The 14,163-nt window shown below is 42.8% G+C and overlaps 1 protein-coding gene across 2 annotated transcripts in view; it reads left to right on the top strand.

The window, feature by feature from the left end:
- Nucleotides 1-406: 406 nt before the first annotated feature.
- VPS54 (VPS54 subunit of GARP complex) overlaps nucleotides 407-14,163 on the top strand; it is a 48,958-nt gene continuing 35,201 nt past the window's right edge. Inside the window, exons 1-5 of one of the 2 annotated variants that reach the window (XM_071582051.1) lie at nucleotides 407-511; nucleotides 978-1,042; nucleotides 10,674-10,835; nucleotides 11,660-11,901; nucleotides 13,328-13,406. In XM_071582051.1, coding sequence (XP_071438152.1) covers nucleotides 10,700-10,835; nucleotides 11,660-11,901; nucleotides 13,328-13,406 — 457 coding nt within the window. In that variant the 5' untranslated portion in view covers nucleotides 407-511; nucleotides 978-1,042; nucleotides 10,674-10,699. Of the gene's footprint in view, nucleotides 512-940; nucleotides 1,043-10,673; nucleotides 10,836-11,659; nucleotides 11,902-13,327; nucleotides 13,407-14,163 lie in introns of both variants that reach the window. The other variant, XM_071582050.1, reaches the window with a different exon arrangement.

Below are 14,163 nucleotides of genomic sequence, written 5' to 3'. Positions count from 1 at the left end.
GCGGGTGGGGACTCTCACAAGCGGTGGATAAAGGTTGGGGACTCTCACCAACCATGGATCACGGGTGGGGGCTCTCACCAGCCATGTATCGTGGGTGGGGGCTCTCACCAGACCTGGATCACGGGTGGGGCTCTCACCGCGGGCAGTAGGGGCACTGATGGGGGTCGGGCCGAGAACCGCTCCTGCGGGGCTCCCGAACGGCGCGGTCGCTCCGACGAAGCGACCGCGGGCTCTGTGGTGCCCGCCCCACGTAGGTGCCCCATCCCCGCAGCCCGCGCCGAGCCTGGCCCTCTCCCGCGGGGGCGGAACCGCAACTCCAGCGCGGGCGGACAGGCGAGCAGCCCCTTCCGCCGGCCGCGGCTCCTCCCCCGGGCGGTGGTAGAGGCGGTGCCTCGGTCCCTCTCGCGGCCGCCGCCGCCCGGGCCGCTTCCTGCGCCGCCCTGCGCGGGCACCGACGTGTCGCGGCGGAGGAGCCGCGCTAGGCCGCGCATCGCGCCCGCCGCCAACGCAGGTGAGGCCGCGGGGCCCGCCCGCCCCCGGCGCCGCAGGTGCCTCCCGCCCCCGCCCGCGGCCGGGGCTCCCCCAGGGAGCGGCCGGGAAAGTTGAATTTCCCCGGGGCGCCCTTTGTGTGAGCGACTCGGGCGGCCTGGGCCGGGCGGCGGGGCTGCGGGCTCCGGGGAGCGGCGTGCGGGGCGGGGGAGCCTGCCCACTTCTCCTCGCGTCCCCCGCGTCCCGCGTTTCCCCCCACCTCCCCGAGTCCCGCCGTTTTCCCCCACCTTCCCCCCGTTTCCCCCCACCTTCTCCCGGCTTCCCCCCGCTGCTTCTCCCCTTTTCGTGCAAATCCCCGTTCCGGATTCCCATGGTAACCCCCCGGCGGGTGTGTGCGGAGGTGTCGGTGCGGGGCCGGGCCTGCCTCACGCGGCCGCTCTCCCTCCCGCAGGTCCCCCAGCCCCGGCAGCAATTCCATTCCATTCCAGACGATGCCACGGGGACAGATATGACAGCGGCGTCCCGGAGATCCTGCCGGCGTGTTCTCCCCGAGGTGCGTCTCCTGGCTGTGGTGCCAGCGCGGGGAGCGTGTAGAGCGAGTGTTTTGTTTGGGGCTTTCCTCGGGAATGCTGGCACATGGCAGCAGGGATGGTCTGGGCTGGAGGGTTGGTTGGCTCCGTAAACCATTTAGGGTTGCAATGGTCTCTGGGTTTGGAGATGATCCTCAAACTGTGTGCATGGGCAAATGTAATTTCTTACCTTCCCTTAATGTAAGTTTTCAAACACAGTATGGCCTGTAGAAAGAAATACCCATATGTGTGTGTAAAGTATCAACCTTCTGCACTCTCGACAAAAACTTTCCCTCTCTGACTGTTCAGTTTTGGCCTTAGTTTGTTATTGATTCTCTTTTCCTTCTCTGTTTTTCATATATTCTCTAAATACTTAGGATTTCTATTGCAGGGCGTTGAGTTATCCCAACCATGTATGTTGCCTGTTTTAAAGAACATCAAAATAATTATTGGACTACAGACTTGCACATGTGGTGTTTTTGAGAGTTTTCAGGCATAGGTGGTGTCTTTACTGTCTTGCCTGTACCCTGTCTGATGGAGTCCTGAATGAGAAGTCTTATGGACTTCCATGCAGCTGTACTACCACAGCTGCTTTGCAGCCCTGTGAAAAAAAGCTCTTACTAAAAAACCTGATTCCAGTTCATTTATTCTTGTAGTGGCTGCAGTAATTACTACTTTTGCCTGAGAGCCAGTGTGACTCTTGGCCTAACTGTAGTTAAAAACTATAGTTCACTTCAAATCCTTTGTGCATAGGATGGTGCTTCTGTTGGATAGGAAAACCATGCCTAAAATGGACTAATAGACAGGAGATCCATGGCTGCTTAAGCAAAAGTCACTGTGCATCATGTGGGCAGCCTTGCCAGTGAGGTCAGAGGGTTACACACCTACCTCTCCCATCTGATTTGCCAGTAACAGGATGTGTCCTGAGTGTCCCTGTGTCTTCAGTACCATCTTTCTCTGTAGCAGGAGTCTGGTGCATGTTGAAATTTTGCCTTGTTGACAGCACAAACTTTATGGGAGAAGAAGGGGATGTACATTTCCGAGGTTGAAGACAGATGTTGTTTTCCTGGAAAGTGTCAGGAGCTGCCAGAAAGAGTGGAGAAAGCAGACTTTTTCTTTGGCAGTTTGTGTAGGAAGAGGTTGGGAAATGGAATCATGTGTGTATTGTTTCTTATGGGGCAGCAACTCTGTATGGAAGCCACTTCTGCTTTCCTTCTTCAGACTTTTGGGGACACGAGGAGCTGTGAATCTCTCAAGGAGAGAGAACGGCCACAATCATCACATTATTCTTACAGCTGGGAGGCTCAGTTTTCTTTTGGTTTATTCTCTTTGCACTTTCTTGTCTTATTTTATGAATGGAGCAGAAAGAACGAGTGGATGGACACAAATGAGGATGTTTTGCATTTGTGTTTCTGGAGCCTCCTGTGATTAAGTCCAAAGAAATATTCACTGGCACATCTAATATTTATTTTCCCTATATTTTTAACTTTTTACACCTACTTCATCTAGATGCTAGATTTAAACAAAAAACCCCTAAGTATTCTGTTCAAAAGGTAAAGAATTGTTAATGTATTTCCCCTGTGGTCAGAAATGACAGATCCATTTACTGATCAGATGTTCCAAAATACTCATATGTAATAGCTGAAATATCCCAGCTTTTTCTCTATCAGTCTGGTTCTTAAATAAAAAAGGAGCCACTTTGGATGTGTGTGGGAGTGTTTCAGATAGGTTATTAGAGTTGGAATAGCATATCTGGTGCTTTGCAATATGTCAGGGAGTTCCCACCAGTTTTACACAGTTGCTGTAAGCAGCAGTGCAAGGCCTTCCTTTTTTCTCTTTTGGCATTCTAGACGTAGCATAACCATACTTGTTTTTATGTTATAGAATTGTTTATTCTTTGTGTCAGTGGAAGCTGTTTGAGGGATGAAAAGGAAGTGATGTGAATAAAGGTGATCAGTTTTGTTTGACCTTCTGTTGGGCAGGGATTAATACAATGAGAACTATCAACAAACATGGGTGGCACGCTCTGTTCTCACCAAGTTAAAGTTTGGGTGGTCTTGTTTGCTGAGTACCTGCCCTGGGAAGCGATTTACTGCCTCCTGCCAGCAACCAGCATCCTCTGTCAAGATGGCTCTAAAAGAATTGATATGAAGTATCCTGGGCCTGCTTTTTGATGCTCTCTGGTCTCAGCTTTATGCATAATGTCAGAACTATTAAGTATTTTAATTTGCTTCCTTCATACCTACTAGCAGTTCAGTAAGGCTTTGGAAAGATGTGCTTCTTGTGAAAATTGACATTTTTAGGAAATTTGTTTCAGATGAGCAAATGGAGCCGAACCCTGCTGAAGGCAATGAGCAGGGAGGCTGTGCAGAGAAACTTACTGGTGATACAAATTGCCATGAGCTTCTGTCAGACTCCTTTTGTAAAGTCAGGACCTCAGTGTTGGGGTTTTTGCTGGGGCTGGTGCTGTTCTTCTGCCTTTCTTCCACACATCACTGCTCTGCAGTCTCTGCCTTTGACAGACTGGTAGCTGGAATGCCTGCTGGGGCTCCTTGGTCTTTGTTCAGCTGCATGGCCCTCCATGGAGCTACACAAGATGCTCATATTTCACCATTTTCCAAGGGGATAATACACACTGTAATGCTGTTGCCTGATAAAAATGAGAACTGAATGATTTAACTCTCATCTTGTGTGATAGTGTGGGCAACTAACCACAAGGCCTTTTCTGACATATATTTTTACTGCTTTGCTGATTCTAATGATTCTGACACCCCTGGCACAGAAGAACTTGGTGCATAATGGCCTAAATAGCTTTAGAAAGGTCTGTTCCTCCAGCAGGGAAGCTGCCTTCCCATTTCAAATTAGTGTTCAGCTTTGGGAGGTTAAGTTTCCAGATGAGAGGAAGTGCATTTGGTACAGTCTGTACACCACAGATATTTCATGCAGTTGTTTTATTCAGTACCTGAACAAAAGTGAAATATTACTTTTCAGATAGTTTGTCTGTAAGGAGATAATTGCTTTCCAGTTTTTGGCAAAATATTTGCATTTGTGTGTTATTCTAAGTAACAAGACATTTTTCAGTGATAGGATGTTCTTGGGTAATTTTTTCCAGAGGTTTAAAGAAGTGAAGCTAACTAAAGTTTTTTTTTAGTTTAGTATTTTTGTCTTATCTGTTGTTGTGGTGTCTTCAGCTGGGGAGGGCAAAAGAAACAAAATACTAAATATAATAATATGAAAGTCAGATGTTGTTTTATCCTGGCCTTGTAGTCTACCCATGGTGCTTTGCAGTGAGGATGCAGCTGTCTTGTTCTTTCTCTGGAGTCAGATTACTGTTCTTTCTTGCCTGTTTGCCCATTTGAGGAGGACATTTTGAGATGCCTTATGAGAGAGACAATTTAAGGGTAAGGTGGTAGCATTACTCTCTAAACTCTTCAAGTGCTTTCGCTTTTCCACAGTTCCCCATTATGCAGTTTACTGGGAAAGCAGCACAGTCTGAAGAATTGCCGAATCTACTGGATTGTAACAGGACATGTGGCTAAGCAGGGCTGATGGGACAGACAGATAAGTCATACACAACTTCTTGGTTGGGTTTGCTTTCATCCCAGCAAGGCTCATCTGGATGGTCATCACTCCTGCAAACCTTGCAGAGAAGGGACACCCTCAGTGTCAGAACGTGAGATTTGGGATGTGCAGAATGCATTAAAATACACATGTTTATGAATACAAATGTATATATATTTATTAGGCTTTCAGAAAGGCCAGGCTGACACAGTCTCCTCTCCAGGTTGTGTAAAGAGATATGATGTTGGAGTGTGCCCCAAATGTAGGTGCCTTGCCATGGGGACAAGTCACAGCTGTCCTCTGACTGTGCCCTCATCATCCTCCTGACAGTCACCTGCTTCCTTGTCTGAAACTCAGGGTGGAAGTAGGTGTTCAGAAAGAGCTTGGGTTAGCAGAGCTGCTTCAGCATTTCTGCTCCGAGCTAATCTTCTCAGCTGCCCCGCTGAAACAGGGATGTCTGTGTCAGGACAGCAGGGACAAGTGTGGAAATTTTAGCCTGAGGAATTAGCTGGTTGATAAAAACCTGAAAGCTGGCGTTTGTGCAGTCTGGGTCACACTGTCTCACAGAGGTGCTGTGTGCTTTGCTCATACTGTGGTTTCCCTGCTACAGGGTTAAATCCTGCTGATTTAGCAGAAAGCTGTATAGTAACAGGGAAACCTAAACTTCTGAGGACAGAGTAAATACATTAGATCAATAACAACATGCTGTTGGCTGTTGAGGTCCTGGAAGGAATCCCTTGTGTCTTTTGCTCCTTTAGTTATGTTTCAAGTATACTTTTCTTTAAAGAGTGTCTTTGGTATTTATTACGTCTTCTAGAAGGGGTGAAGTATTTTGCTTCATCTTGACTTGAGGGAGCTGGGGTTGTTTAGCCTGGAGAAGAGGAGGCTCAGAGGTGACCTCATCACTGTCTACAACCACCTGAAGGGAAGTTCTAGCCAGGTGAGGGTTGGTCTATTCTCCCAGGCACTCAGCAACAGGACAAGGGGCCACGGGCTCAAGCTCTGCCAGGGGAAATTGAAGTTGGAGATCAGAAAAAAATTCTTTCCAGAGAGAGTAATCAGGCATTGGAATGGCCTGCCCAGAGAGGGGGTGGATTCCCCATGCCTGGAGGTTTTTAAACTGAGATTGGACGTGGCGCTGAGTGCCATGATCTGGTAAAGGGATTGGAGTTGGACCAAGGGTTGGACTTGATGATCTCAGAGGTCTTTTCCAACCCAATCGATTCTATGATTCTATGACTTTTGAGTGACTTCTGATGGTTTTCTATTCCAAAGGGTGTTGGGTAACCAGAACAGTACTTAAAATATTTTCATTTCACTCTGTGGTTCTCAAAGCCATGAAAAGCAGCAGGGATTTTCACATGCCATTTGCATTCACAAAGAAACTTCTCCTGCCTTACCTTTGGGATGCAGAGTGTACCTCTTCAAAAGCACCTGCTGGTGTCCAGGTGGACAATGTGGAATACTTAAAGAGAAGTTTGCTCAGTGTTGTGTGGTCAGTTGGAACCCTGGGGTCTTTCCCCTGAGTGCTTAGTGTCTCTTCTCAGATATCACTGTTTTTGAAGCTGAAATAAAGTTTGGAGAGCAGGGTCTGTGAATTGTATGAAGGGCTGAATCCAATAAGCTCTATGTTCTTGAATGCCCCTTGAAGTACCAGATAGCTTATGAAAACTACCAATTTAAGTTGAAGGTCTCATTAGTAGGCTGTAGATTTATTTTCTTTTGGGAGGGAGAGTGCAGAGAAAGGAAAAATAGGAGTTTATTTAATGCATAAATTTGAGACTTCAGGCACCTTGCAGGGATTATGCTGGCTTAATAAATTCTAATTTGTCTTGTTAATACAAATTGTTAATACAAATTACAACTTTACAAACCAAAGTATGAGCACATGAACATTCCCAGTAAAAATTACTAATTTGTGTAAAGCTGCTATCTTAAGTAGGAAAAAAAAATTGCTTGATATGGCTAATTGAAAACTGCCCAAAAATGAGGAAATATGAAGTTTGTATCCATGAATAGGCAAGATTCAGTTTGCACCCTCTCTAATATGGTGTTTATATAGTGATGGTACTGGATATTTTGGTAGCAAAGACTCACCATCATAAAACAAAGTGTGTGAATAACACTTGGACTATGGAAAGGCAGTTTCTGAAGGACTTTTTGTCCAAGTCTTGATACTTAGAAAAACAAGCACATGCAGCAGAGTTACAGCCATCCTGTGCAATTACTCCTGAGTAATAGGCTTTGTTGTTTGTTGTGTTCTCTTCTAACAGCCGAAACCTCAGAGTCACAGCACAGTCATCCCAGGAATAACTTCTTAAAGTTGATGTGATTAACGCATTACTAACTGCTCAGATCTTCTGTTTTGCTGACTGCACAGTACACAAGCATGTGGTTATTGCTTTCGTCATCACAGTAGTTTTGTTCCATGCTGTGTGTTGTGTAGCTCTGTCACATCGTAGTTGCTGAGCGTGTTACTGAACAACAACATTTTTAAAGAGGAGGCTGTAAGATGAAATAAATGAGTATTGTGTTCAGTTCTGGGCCCCTCAGTTCAGGAAAGATATTGAGAGGCTGGAGTGCGTCCAGAGAAGAGCAACAAGGCTGGTGAAGGGACTGGAGCACAAGTTCTATGGGGAGAGGCTGAGGGAGCTGGGGGTGTTTAGCCTGGAGAAGAGGAGGCTCAGAGGTGACCTCACCACTGTCTAGAACTACCTGAAGGGAAGTTCTAGCCAGGTGGGGGCTGGTCTCTTCTCCCAGGCACTCAGCAATAGGACAAGGGGCCACGGGCTCAAGCTCTGCCAGGGGAAATTGAAGTTGGATACCAGAAAAAATTGTTTCCAGAGAGAGTAATCAGGCATTGGAATGGCCTGCCCAGAGAGGGGGTGGATTCCCCATCCCTGGAGGTTTTTAAACTGAGATTGGACGTGGCACTGAGTGCCATGGTCTGGTAAAGGGACTGGAGTTGGACCGAGGGTTGGACTTGATGATCTCAGAGGTCTTTTCCGACCCAGTCGATTCTATAATTCTATGATTAATACCCTTCATGTGTTCAGACTAGAAGAGTACAATTCAACTCATCAAAGCTATTTTCATTGTTACCACACTTGATTTGGTTTAACTTCAGTGCTATTAAGTCATCGCAGCGACAGCATAATTTAATATTGTTTTTTTAACGAAGGAAATTAATGCAATGTGTAACAAAAGAAATGTAATATATTGAAGGCATGTTGCAAATGAAGCCGTAATTCTGGACTCCAGGTTCCGTTATTTCTCTTGTATATAATCTCTTGTTTGTTTGTTTTTTATTTTATTATTTTAATGCACATTGCTAGACAAAATGTGAATAATGGTGATTAACGGAGAGAACACAGTTGATCTAACACATTTTAATTGTTTATAATTTAAGTACTGATATCATGAAGTTGCACAGTTGTATATTCTTACTGTGGCCATATGTTCTTCTAAGTAAGAGTCTCAGGGGACTCACCATTTCGTAATCCATTCTGCACAGTTGGTGCAGTTCACTGCATTTTCCTGCCTTTCACTTATATTGGAAGTTGAATGAGTTAAAAGTATTCTGCAGCAGTTTTGTTCTGTGTTAACTCAGAGTTTCATTTTTTTATGTGTGTTTAAATCAGCAAATTTACTTATTATTGCATCATTTAAATAGTTGATTCAGTGGCTGGCTGTAGATTCATTTGTCTATAAAATGTTTTGTAGTGGAGCACGAGGAACTGCTGTTCTGTTGGTGAACAAATGAAGGTTTTTCAGTTGTGGGCAAAGGTGCTGTACAGAGAAGGGCTCAGGTGTAGTGCAGGATTCAGGGATGCCTTCATATGGACTTGACACATATTTCTTTGTAATTTGAATTTAATTCAGGTATTATTGTTCAGTTTTCTTCCTCTCTCTGAAGTTACACTCCTTGCCTAATTAAAGGACTGCATTTTGAGCAATGCCTGGTTTGGGGCAGCACAGGTGGGTTTATTCCTGTGCAAATGTGGCTGTTCACTGAGGTTAATTATCCATGAGGTCCTGACTTAGGAGGATACCAGAATAGCTGTTAATTATGAATAATTTAGTACAGCATCAGATTGCATGCCACCCAAGAAGGCCTCTGCCTGTGAAGCCTTATATCCTGTTGAAATCCACTCAGTAGCTTGAAGGTTACTGCTTGCACTGGTATTTTATTGTACCCTTTTTCATTCTATTTTAAGATTTGTCTGTGAATATTTTATGGTGATAAGTAATAAAAATACCTATGCAAGAGCAGGCATAGTGTGGTTTTGAAAAGCTGAGGTATTGAGCTAGACTTCAGTCTTAAACTGTCTTTTAAATTTATTTTAAGTCTTGGGCTAGCATAATGCAGTTAGCATTTTATCCACTGAGGGTTATGTAGTTGAGACTATTCACATCTTAGACAATCCTTTTAGGTGGTACTTTGTTGTGGGGAAAGGAGAAAGGCTTAATGAAAGACTTGCTAGCAAGAGTACAAGATTTCAGTGCTTTCTACAAATTGCCCTCGTTGCTCATACATCTGGCTAGAGCAGGTTGTGTCTCATATTACTGAGGCTTTTACAGGAGAAAAACTGCAAATACAGCACTTTGAAGCAGTTCCAAGTGCAGATAAATTTACTCTATACCTTTAGGAGACTTGGTCATTGCAACATAGCACTGGATGTGTTTTTTAAGAACACTAAAATAATAGTGTTTTGTCATAATACACGAGATTTTTCACGAAACCATCCCAAAACATCAGGGAAGAGCTTCATGAAGAAAGTAGTTGCTTTGTAAATGTCAAGGGAAGAAAATAAAAATATGAACGTGCTATAGAAACAGTAGAGAAAAAGGGAATTTGTGGGCTTTTGGAGGAGAAAAACTAATGCTTTATGATATTTAAGGAAGATCTGTCAGATGTCTGGAAAGGCTTTCTCTGAGTACTTCTCACTGTTCCCATTCTCTGTGTCAAGTAGTAAGTTATTCTTACTATGGACCTCTTCATTGGGATGCTCTGTTACAGCTCTACATCTCTTACCTCTCCTTTAAAAGGGGGACACTTCAACCTCGTTTAGAAAGTAGAACTTTTTTCTTCTTTCTCTTCCAAACGTGATTTGCTGTAATGTGTGTGATGCTGTTAGAAGCTGACAGGGTGAGATACAGCCATCCCTTGGTGCCCGCTTCAGTGATTGAAGATAAAATAGGCCTTTTATCTTTTTGTCCTCCTTTACAGGGTAGTAAGTAATTTAGGTGTCCATTAAGGGTTGGTAGTTAAATGCTAAGATCTTGCTAGATGCGTTTAATTTCTCCTTAAAGGCGAGGATCCAGATCGGTCCCTTTGAACAGACACTCTTTGAGCTGCTCGTTATGGGGATGTTTTAATAAACATCCTTGTTGGAGAGTTTATTAAAACTCTCAAACCTCTAATAGTTCTGCAGTTTACTACTGACTGAGACTTTGATGGAAATGCAGTTTTGTTTACAGATGGAAAGAACTCATTAAGTTCAACCCTGGTGTAAAATTTTTAAGGCTATTTGGGAGCTTAAAATTGAACTGCAAATTAGTGGGACTTACTGTACTCTGGAACTTTTTGATCTATGTTTTAATTGTCTTTTCTGTGCAAATACTTTTTACAGTGAAATAAACTGTAGTTTACTAGGCAGCCATGGAAAGCTGGGTTGTCAGTTTTCCCGATTCAAGTTCCAAGTTTCCTGATATTTGAGAGGAAATTCCACTGTGAGTGTGTGCACTATGCTACTATAACTATGGCAAGAAAGTGGGAAGTGCCTGAAAGACTTTTTTTTGTCTTTTAGTTGTAACATTTTATTGATACTGTGCACGAAAACAAGCCATCTTCCAAACCTAGAGGTCTGGCAGGAACAGACTGTGAAGTTACATTCTGCCTTTTATTTTTGTGATTAAAATAAACTTTCTCATGTTGTTGAAGTGTGTCAGTTGAAGTATTGTCCTTAAAAATAACACTGGAGTGTCATTGTTTTGCTACAATGTGTCATCAGAGCTTTATTCAAATCTTGATGTTTATTGTTTCCTATTTAGCTTTTATCAAGTGGTGATTTTATGCAATGGCATCAAGCCACAGTTCTTCACCAGTGCCTCAGTCAAACAGCAGTGATGCTTTCTTTAAAAAAGAAATGGATGCCACGAAACGCTTTCGCCCTGCGCAGTCACTGCCTGATGTGTGTCCCAAGGAACCCACAGGTAACGTTGGTGTGCAGGGAGAGGGAGAGTGCAGTTAAATTTCCTAAACTGTTTGCAGTTGTTCAGTGAGCATTTCTTGCAGTGGGTGTAGTGTGCTGAGCCATAGTCTGATTTCCAAGTGTGCTGTAATTCTGCTTTGTACCACCCAGTGTCCCTTTGGAGCAATGGGAGAGACTTCCAGTTTGTACCTTGCTTTCAGATGTCCCCATTGTAGAAGGGATTGTGCTTGTGTGATTCTACCTTGCAGCTGTGATCCATACTCCATTCAAGAAGGGGGTTTAATCTGTCAGAGCCTGTAGCAGACATGTCCAGTGTGCTTGGAGTCTGACTTCATTACTTCTGGGAAACATCCCAGCTCTTCTGCACCAGGAAGCAAGAGGCCTGTCTGTAGTACTGTTACAAGTCTCAGGTGCTCTCATAAAACCAGGGTTTGGTTGCAGTTCCCGCTGCTGTGGTGGACTAAAGCTCAGTTTATAAATAGGTGGGGTGGGATCTTAAGAATTATGACATTTCTGCTGTAATTCTGATCAGGTTCAGATTATTAGAAATCTGTTTGTGGTTGGAATTTTTTCTCTACAGTAGAAGCAAATGTTAGTGAGCTAATATATTTAATGAGTGTCAACACACCAATACTGTGATGAAAATTTGTGTTGGTTAATCTGATAGAAGTGCAAGTTGAAGAATTCCAGAAGGAAAATATCATCTGTCTTTTGCATAGATAATTCTAATCCAGTATCTAATTGGGAAAATGTGACTTGTTGAAGAACCCAGAATTACAGCTTTGTTTCTCACCTTAACAAACTGTCTTGTCTTTTGTGCTGCAGGCGATCCCAGTAACTTATGTGACAGCCCATCTCTAGTTGTGGATCAGCAAAGATGGACTATTTATCATTCCAAAGTCAATCTCCCAGCAGCACTGAATGATCCTAGGTTAGCAAAAAGGGAATCTGATTTCTTTACAAAAACATGGGGAGTGGACTTTGTGGACACTGAAGTCACGCCTTCATTCTACCTCCCACAGATCACCAAGGAACATTTTGCATCATACCAACAGGAAATTGCTCTGGTAAGAATGCCCAGTTAGATGCAGATAGTACTAGGAACCAGAAGGATATCCTTCTAATTATATTGTCCCTGCTAGTAGTCCATCATACAGCTAGCTGATAATAAATTTGCTTTGCTTTTCAGTGTTTGTTGTGTCTTCATTAGACATTTCTTTTTCTATAATCTTGGTACCCATCCTGTGGAAAATGCTGTCTCAATCATCCTGAGGCAATTTCATATTTTTTTTAATTTCTGTCTCTGAATACTGAGCTCTGCACCAGGGCTTACAGTTCATATTTGTTCTTTCTGATTACGAATCCTTTTTTTCTGTAAGGATTGTTTATTGGTTGGGCTTTACAGTGCAGCATAGCGCTCTCAGACCTTTGGATCATGCTGCAATGGTTGGAGATACTTTTTAAGAGTCTTCAATCTAAACATTTATACATGAAGTTCTTAAACTACAAATAGGCCTATTATCTTGATGATTTCTTTTGTAACAGAAAGGTTTAAGCTACATCTAAGGACCAGTAGGAGACTTCTACAAACTCTTAAAAATACAGGTGTCAGTAAGTATGTAGTATTCTTTGTTTTTTTCCTTTTAACTGAAAGAACATGTAGAAGTCTCCCGCTGTTTTCTGCTTCCTTGGTTTGTAGCTTCCTTATTTTTTGCTGGTTCAGAATTAGCTGCAGGAAGTGTTACTTGTGTAATTGTAGTTAAAGACTCTGGAAGTGAATTGTCTGTAACTGAACTGCAACTGAACTATTGCTGCCATCAATTCACATATTCAACATGTAAAATGTATTAAGATTTCATCCTTTAAAATTAGCACTTCATGCAGTGACTGCTAAAAGAAAGAACATTTGGAAAAGAGGGAGCTGACTTGTGATGGAGCTTCTGCCAGAAATCTAGTCCACACTGGTGTTCTTTAGACATGTAATTTCTCACCACTGTCATCTCTGGTGGTGTCTAAAATTTAAAGCTCAGCATGATGAAACAAGATACGTGGTTTCAGCAAGGTACTCATTAGTAAGAGAGGGAAGTAATTCCTACTTTGATCCAATTTAATTTAGCAATGAAAAAACATTAATTGTGTGTTAGTGTGATTTCTGAAGTAGACATCAAATAAATGTTTGCATGTGTAATTACAGTTGATCTGTGGTTATATATCATTATGTAGAAAAGTTATTACACCTCTTTATTAATTTCTGTGTTCATTCTCTTTCAAGATGTAAAGATAGAGGGGAAAAACATGTCTACTATAGGTTGAAGTTTTTGGTACCTTTCGCCTGGACAAACTGAGCTTATAAGAGGAAGAAAATACTGTTGTGAACTTCTTCAAGTTACTTGGCATAATGCAGTTGTATTTTCCTGAATGTTCTGCTTCAAAGAAAAAAATTCTAGTTTTTAAGCCTCAGAATAATTCTTTAATATATTTTCTGCCTTGCAGAGAGAGAAGGTTCATGAAAGATGCAAGAATATTTGTACTTCTAAAGATACCTTCGATGGGACTCTATTACACACACGTGGTACAGTCAAAGCTTTCCTTTTGTCATTAAAGAGCAATGTCTTTTTGTATCAGTATGTTATATCATCAATAATGAATGTTATTGATTTTCTAACATACTGATCATCTCTGTTACTTGATCAAGGGCTTCATGTGCAGTAATAGCTGGTGAGGATTTCTTTGTGACAATAATTGAAAAGTCAAACATAGTGGACTAGAATTATTCATGAACACTGCTGATATTTTAGAGGTCAAAATGCTTGTGATACCTGCTTTGAAACATTTTCTTGGCATGTTTGCATTCATGGCAGGTCATTGTGTCCCCAGGAGTGTTTTCTTTAACTAGTTTTTATTTTAACATCTGTTAAACCTGTTGCATCCAATTTGTAGCAGTTGTTGGGTTCTCAGTGAAGAGCAGCAGTGCAGGGCTAGTCCTGCCTCTCTGCCATGAGGGATCCTGTAGGGGCTGAAATGGAAAGTGACATCTCAAGATGGTCTAGTCTGAACCATCTGCTCAGGCAGAGTCACCAAAGGGAGGACAGTGTCCAGTTAGGTTTTGAATTTATCCACAGGTGGGCATTACACAGTCTGGCTGAACAACCTGTTTTGGTGCTTGACCACCCTTGCAGTACAAGTATTTCCTTATGTTCCAATGGAACTTTTTGTGTATCAGTTTCTGCCCATTGCCCTCTCTCCTGTCACTGGGCACCACTGAGGAAAAAATGCTTTATCTTCTTTACACTCTTACCAGATCTTTAAACACATTGGTAAGATCTCCC

The sequence above is a fragment of the Pithys albifrons genome, chromosome 2 (genome assembly GCF_047495875.1).
Source record: "Pithys albifrons albifrons isolate INPA30051 chromosome 2, PitAlb_v1, whole genome shotgun sequence".
Taxonomy (NCBI): Eukaryota; Metazoa; Chordata; class Aves; order Passeriformes; family Thamnophilidae; genus Pithys; species Pithys albifrons.
Note: the sequence above shows the minus strand (reverse complement) of the source record. Positions and strands in the feature narration are given on the sequence as shown.